Source organism: Trachurus japonicus, chromosome 21 (assembly GCF_045865225.1).
Source record: "Trachurus japonicus isolate A0001 chromosome 21, Traja_1.0".
NCBI lineage: Eukaryota > Metazoa > Chordata > Actinopteri > Carangiformes > Carangidae > Trachurus > Trachurus japonicus.
In genome coordinates, this window is record NC_140927.1 from 26,797,685 (window position 1) to 26,804,940 (window position 7,256).

The 7,256-nt window shown below is 40.0% G+C and overlaps 1 protein-coding gene across 1 annotated transcript; it reads left to right on the top strand.

The window, feature by feature from the left end:
- Nucleotides 1–2,256: 2,256 nt before the first annotated feature.
- On the top strand, nucleotides 2,257–4,856 carry hsd3b1 (hydroxy-delta-5-steroid dehydrogenase, 3 beta- and steroid delta-isomerase 1). Its single transcript, XM_085765518.1, has 3 exons — nucleotides 2,257–2,693; nucleotides 3,195–3,359; nucleotides 4,034–4,856. Exons 1-3 carry the CDS (start codon nucleotides 2,543–2,545, stop codon nucleotides 4,837–4,839), a joined length of 1,122 nt encoding a protein of 373 aa, XP_085621644.1. The 5' UTR covers nucleotides 2,257–2,542; the 3' UTR covers nucleotides 4,840–4,856.
- Nucleotides 4,857–7,256: the final 2,400 nt, after the last annotated feature.

The window sequence follows — 7,256 nt, forward strand, 5'->3', positions numbered from 1 at the left end:
TTGTGTGTCTGTGTGCGTGTGTGCAAAATGCAGAAAACAAAACTTTACAGGTGTGTAGTTAAGATCTAAATGAAGGCTGGGGTTAAAGCTCGGTGTGGTCTGACCCATGAGTACTGAGTTTTGGTCATAACTACTAAGTATTCATGTAATAATGCAGTATCAAGTTGTGAGAACTTGTGTAATAATGTAGTATTACCGGAGATCTCATGTAGTCAAGTAGTTCATGACTACTTAGAGTTATAACTAATGAGTACTCATGGGTCAGAGGGCATCATGGTTGGAATGATCCAATAAGAAGATGATTCACTCAATGTTTACTGTTTGATACTTATTAATTAAGTTAACTAGGGTAAACCACACGTGTAATTGTATATCATGTTGTTATAATGCAAGCTCAGTCAATGACAGTGTGTATGTTGTGTTTTGTATATTTATATTGATTTGCAGTGTTTTATGATGAAAAAAATAAATAAAATGTTGATTAATATGCTCCTTGTGTTACACCGAGTTCACTTTATTAACTGTAAGTGAGGGACAAACGCTCCCATTAGACATGAGGTCCTTCAACAGACACAGGCATGATAACACACACACACACACACACGAAGCTACCCTTGGAAATCCATCCTTCACCTCCAGATAAGACGACAGACAGTTGTTATTTCGACTGCTATGTCAGGGACGACAAACACTGAGGCAGACGGCTCCTACTCTTGTGAGGTGTGAGACAAGGAAACACATCAACATCAGCGTCAGCATCCAGAGACTGAGGGGATTAGGCTTCTGCTTAAAAAACTGAAGTGTATGGGGGGTGAAAACCCCAGAGCCAAATATAACTCAAAACGTTTACGTATATGTAATGCAGAAAAGAGAAATTAGAGAGAGTGCTAGTAACTGAAAGTCACCCAAGCCGTGCTACAGTCAGAGTTTCCACTACACATCCGTTTGACCCAGTGCACCATTTACTGAGCAAACCATGGCCAAATGAAAGCCATCAGTGTGCACAGGAAAACAAATGTAGCCATCAGTGTCAAATCTTGTTTTTGTTTGGGCGGATCTAACCTTGTGGGTTCCTGGGCACTGCAGACAACTGAAGGTCTTTAAATGATGTACTGAAAAGCACGGATCTGATGTATGTACCCGTCTTTAAAAATTGTCCATAAGAGTTTCTGAACAAAACACTAACATGGATTAATGTTGTGTGTTGTTGTGGTGGTGCACAAAAGTTTGAAATAAACAAAAGGGAACCAGCAGAGTTACCTAATGTTGATTTCCCAAGTAAAACTGTTGTGTAATAAAGCTGTAACAAGTAAGGGTATGCAATAGCCTCTTTCAGGGTGTTAAATAATAACATGCCAAGTTATGGATTAGTATGTGTATGTTGTGACTTGTGAAGATGGAGTTATGTTGTACTACTGTATCTCGCTGACATTAAATATATTCTGGTTGTGCATTTACTCCAGTACAAATTTTAGGAACTGTTTCTGGAGTATTTCCATTTTGTGTCTTTTTATACAGTACTTGTACAAGTTACTGCCTCTTAAGTTTTTCAGTTTCAGATTTTAAGGTCAAAGTTAAAAATGAAATAGCACAGATTAATACCAAACATTACAGTCTATGTTGTTTCAAGAGGAACTATGCAAGTCTGGTCGCTTTTCCTCTGTGTTGCTAACCCTCCTCTCGGCCATGTGCATTTGTTTATAATGAACCCGGTGAGAAATCAATACATGGAGCGGTGGATAATGTTATATTACATAAATGATGTTACGATGTGTATATTTGTGTAGTCCTGTCATAAACAAAAGATTGCTGGTGACGGAGCACGTTTTTTGTCACGGTGGCCAAGTACTACACTGGTTTTCAGCCATGAGACGCCAGGTGAAAGAGAGAGAGCCTCCATTCTCTCTAGTAACAAGTCACAAGTCATGTAGTTAACCATCACAATTACTCTGGAGCTGTTTAATTAAGGTAAAAATGTAGAATAGCCACGGGACAAATCCTGCTTAGTTCCTCTTTAAAGGATCTCTGCTTAGACGTTGAAATAAAATCTAGATCTCATTATTTCTTTAAAAGTACTCATTGACCCTCAACCCATGTCTTGTTTTTCGGCATCACATGTTGGGGTCTGCCCACCCGAATGAAACACAGGGGAATTATCACATCCTCTAAATGGCAATTGTCCTTGGTATATATATATATAAAAAAAAAAGTCCCAGCCCACATTTTGTCTGGCTCACATTCCTTCATGAAGGGAGAGCTTATCCCTGTTTTTCACACTGCCTTGAGGAAAATTAATAGTTTTTTTCTAGTTACATCTCTGGGCTTACAAAAAGTGGAAGGACTGAGGCTGGGTGGGCAGAAGGTGCCGTCATTCTCCCACAGACAGAGCCCGAAACATTCAGCAACACAAAAGTTGTATTCTTCTTGTTTTCACTTTCAATTTTTTTTTCCACTGAAAAGGCTCTCGGAGCGTTCTTGGAAAAGGGCACTGGAAGAGAAGGACTTTATTTTTGTCTTCACACAAAGAAAGAGTTACCCAGCGATGTCTCTGACAGGTGATGTGTGTGTGGTGACGGGAGCCGGTGGATTTCTGGGAAAGAGGCTGGTGAGGCTGCTGCTGGAGGAGGAGAAAGTGGCCGAGATTCGATTGCTGGACAAACACGTACAGCCACAAATTTTACAGGCTCTCGAGGGTAAAATCTGCCTCTTCACACATTACTCTTTCTTTTACCCATCTTCACGAGACTGATGAATTTTTCTGATAAGATATAACACGGATTAAAAGTGCAGGTTTCATGAAAAAAGCACTAATAATCCAGTGCAAATCTGAATAAAATGGTTTAAAGAGCATGAGGCTGCAGTGATAAGTGTCACTTTGTAATACCAGATGTAAATTTTGTTTTATTTTTAACTAATCACAGAAGTCTGACTGACATTTAAAATCCTTACTTGTTGAAAAGAGCATTAACAGTTTGGCCTATGGAGCAGCAACGTGATGAGCATTGATTATTGGATTTCCCACCCTAAATAAATAATTAAAATTGATTCTGATACCACTAGGTTCATGTTGGTTTAGTATGTAATCATCTTGTATATTGACTAGTACTACCCCACAACTTTTCATTGTACAAATGCACTGTTAGTACATTAAATAACTTAATGTTATGTTTCATTCTACATTTACTTTGTGTCAGATTGTCGAGGCCAGACGAGGCTGCGTGTTTACGAGGGCGACATCAGGGACAGTGATTACGTGAGAAAAGCCTGTCGAGGTGCATCAATCGTCTTCCACATCGCATCCATCATTGATATTATTGATGCCATGGAGTACAATGAGATGTATGGGATCAATGTCAAAGGTAAGGTTGGTGAGGCTGTCTAACAGACTTAAATTAAATAAATGATCAATTATGTATAATATATATGTTTAATAAAATAGCTGTATTGAAAGCAAAACTCCTTTGATTGCTTCCACTTCACTTGGCACTTTACATTAAAACTATTTTCATGACATATGTTGACTGACACTTTAGTTTTTGTCTGCACACATCATTAAATCCTTTCAGTGTTTACATTTAACTTCAGACATACAGTAGACTTCCAGTAACATCTTCCTTGGGCTTCAACTTCAGTTCCTTTCAGTGTGTTCATACCTCCAATTTCTACGTCCACTTCACGATTTAGGCTTAAACATGAACTTGATTTCCAATCGGCACTTTCACTGGACCTTCAACTTCTTGAACCTCAGTTTCAATTCTTGGGAGTTTCCCTTTAGTGGTAAATTAAATGTATACTTGGTATCTTTCTCTTTAAACTTCCTTAAACTTATAAAACTTTTATTTGCCTCCACGACTGATCTTCCTATTTCACTTTATTGACTACTATTACATTTTTTTCATGGGTATGTCTAATTATAAAGAAAATAAGGTTCTGGACTTTTTTATCAATTAAAACTGTGATTTATTGACTCTCTTGTTCTGTCCCCAGCTGAATGGCTCAGCCTCTTCTGAACTCTAAACTCTTTCCTTTGCAGGGACACAGTTAATCCTGGAGGCATGTATCCAGGAGAATGTGGTGTCCTTCATCTACACCAGCACCATCGAGGTGATGGGACCAAACTCCAAGGGCGAACCCATTTTCAACGGCAGTGAGGACACAATTTATGACTGCACTCTCAAGTTTTCCTACAGCAAGACCAAAAAAGAGGCTGAGCAGAGAACGCTGCAGGCCAACGGAGAGCTGCTCCAAAATGGAGGCCGACTGGCGACCTGCGCCCTCAGGCCGATGTACATCTTCGGGGAGGGCTGCCGCTTCCTGCTGGGCCACATGAGCGACGGGATACGAAACAAAGACGTTCTGTATCGAATGTCTCTCCCGGACGCCCGAGTGAATCCCGTCTACGTCGGCAACGTGGCGACTGCTCACCTCCAAGCAGCGCGAAGCCTAAAGGACCCACAGAGTAGAAATGCTATCGGAGGAAAGTTTTACTTCGTTTCCGACGACACGCCACACGTGAGTTACTCAGACTTCAACCATGTTGTTATGTCGCCTCTGGGCTTTGACATCCAAGATAAACTCATGGTGCCGCTCAGTGTCTTCTACGTGGTCTGCTTCATCATGGAGTTTCTGTGCATGGTCGTCCGACCTTTCAAGCGCATCGTCCCGCCGCTGAACCGCCAGCTCCTCACCATGTTGAACACACCGTTCACCTTCTCCTATCAGAGAGCAAAGAGAGACCTGGGATACAGCCCCAGATACAGCTGGGAGGAAGCACGCAAACGCACCATTGAATGGCTCGCCTCAGAGCTGCCGAAGGAGAGGGAGCGGGTTACAGCTTAAAACAAAACCTTGTTGTTAGCATTAACACTGTCTGCTAGAAGTTATGTTTATGTACAACTGATATGCTTTGAAGGAAATGTGATTGCGACGATGTGTTGTTGAATTATATATTTGGCAAAACATAGACGTTATGTACAAATAACAGTATCAGTAGAATAATAATAGACCACATATTCAGTTAAAGAAGATTTTTTAACTAAAAATAAAAAGTGGAAATATTGTTATATTGTTGTAGCACATCTCATATTATCATAGTATTAGTTTCACATTCTGTAGGTTTTTGTTTGTTCATTTGATATTTCCACTGAGTCACCAAAGATTCCTACACAAATATGGGTTTAGATGCGCTCTTTGACTCTTCAGTGCTTTTTTTGGCTTGACAGACAATAACCTCGACCTCACTGACCAAACCACAGGAGGGAAAAGAGGACGTGTAATACACTGGAAGCTTTACTGTGTCACTTGTTGTTCTTGTATTGCTGTGTATGTTATGTGAACTATTAAAGTTTATGGGGAAAATTAAAATCACCTCTCATCTTTTTTTGAAATGTTGTTTGTCAGCATTTAAAAACAATCACTGTGAGTAATAGGGCTGGGCGATATGGCCTAAAATCAATATCACGATATATTGTTCAGTTTGCCTCGATAACGATAAATGGACGATAACTACTCACCCCCCCCCACGCGGATAGCATGACTCCCCTGGACCTATTTATTGCTATATATAGGCCTATATATATATTTTTTTTTTTTTTTTTTGCTATAACTGCTGTATTTACAGAGGTGCCACTTTAAAACTATACACTGTCTGAAAATATGTTAAGAAAATACAAATAAAATACTTTTAGTTGTTTAGAGTTATTGAACAACTGATAAGCACACATTATTGCAGCAAACATGGCTACAACATTTCTTTTTGGAACAAGCTGCTCTTCCTCCTCCACCAGATGAACCTCAGCAGCCACAGCCGCTTCTACTCATGAACGTTTTCGCTACATTTAGTTGTGGCTGCCGCTGCTTAATTATCGCCGCCAATATTTCATAATGGGGTCGGAGCAGACGCACAGTAATAATCTACCGTCACTTTGTAAACTTCTTCAAGTGCCTCGACCCGCTGGACGGCGCTCTGTTTAGCCATAAAGAACGTCAGCGTGGTTATTTCAGCCCATAAATTTAACGCCACATGTCCGTTTCTGTCTAATCTCTTGTCACTCCCTTCACGCTGGTCTGTTGACTAAATCACGTGACGGTGGCGACCGACGCTGCACGTTTTTAATCCGACATTTCAGCGAGGTGTTTTCTCATTGCTCTAGTGTGTGTCATTAACTCAGGTGAAAAAATAACAACAGTCTCAGTGCAGATGAGCGCGCTCGCCGCGCTGCTGCCGGTGTCACCGGCTCTGTCCCCTCCTGTTACAGACTGGATGGGGTGGAGTCACGTGACTACACACGCTGAACACGGAGTACGGCTCTTAAAGGGACATGCACACAGCCTACCTACACACACAGCCAAAAAAGACAAAAACGACTTTTATTTTGTTTCTTTTTTTAAAACCGAATTTACCGACCTGGGCAAAATGACGTCGGTTATCGTCGTAAATTTCGATATCGATAAATTTTCGGTTTATCGCCCAGCCCTAGTGAGTAATATGTTTGGTTAAAGAATGACTGAAGGATTTGAACCTGGCCCTTCTTTTTGTATTGGATTTTTCATGTTAATGATTGATATAAACAAAAACCTTTCCAAGTAGTCCACTATCAGCAACAACGAGAAGCCCAGAAACCACTAAACAGCAGATGTAATGGAAAAGATGTGGAAAATTGTGGAGCGTAGTGCATTCCTACAGAGATAGAGCCTTTTTGTTGAAGTCTCCATGGATGAAAACAGTAATTTTACTTGACAGAACACAGAAGTTTCTGTTTGACTGTTTACTCAATCAGTTATTTTCTTTGTTTGCTTTGGAGAAGGATCTGAAACTCCTTCCATTACTGGAAATAATTCAAGTCACGTTGCAGAGGAGCAGAAACTCTCATGATCTGAAAGTTACTTGCCAATATTGTTTTTGCTCAATAATTAGGCTAATGGCAGAGACTTTTGTTGCCATCAATCATTTAATACTAAAAACATGTTTAAAACTCACAATGTTATCCTTTAATACTTAATGTAATGTGATCATTTAATAATTACTTAACTTGCAGTAATTTCAAACATCAATTTATGACATCAATAAGCTGTCATTCAGATTCGTTGACCCTAAAAGTAAAATCTAATTGGGAACAAGCCATTTCTGAGAAGTCTCATTTAGATTCCAGACTCAATATTAATATTCAAGCTTTCTTTTTAAACTCACTGCACTGTAAACTGTCTATCATCTGTCAACCAGCACCTGCACTGTTCTCTTCTTTCTCCAACAACAA

What these genes read in the sequence shown, in the direction of transcription:
- hsd3b1 (XM_085765518.1), top strand. Translation starts at nt 2,543, where the DNA reads ATGTCTCTGACAGGTGATGTGTGTGTGGTGACGGGAGCCGGTGGATTT. An exon ending in AATTTTACAGGCTCTCGAGG is followed by an intron (nt 2,694 to 3,194) that starts GTAAAATCTGCC and finishes ACTTTGTGTCAG; the next exon opens with ATTGTCGAGGCCAGACGAGG. An exon ending in GTATGGGATCAATGTCAAAG is followed by an intron (nt 3,360 to 4,033) that starts GTAAGGTTGGTG and finishes TTTCCTTTGCAG; the next exon opens with GGACACAGTTAATCCTGGAG.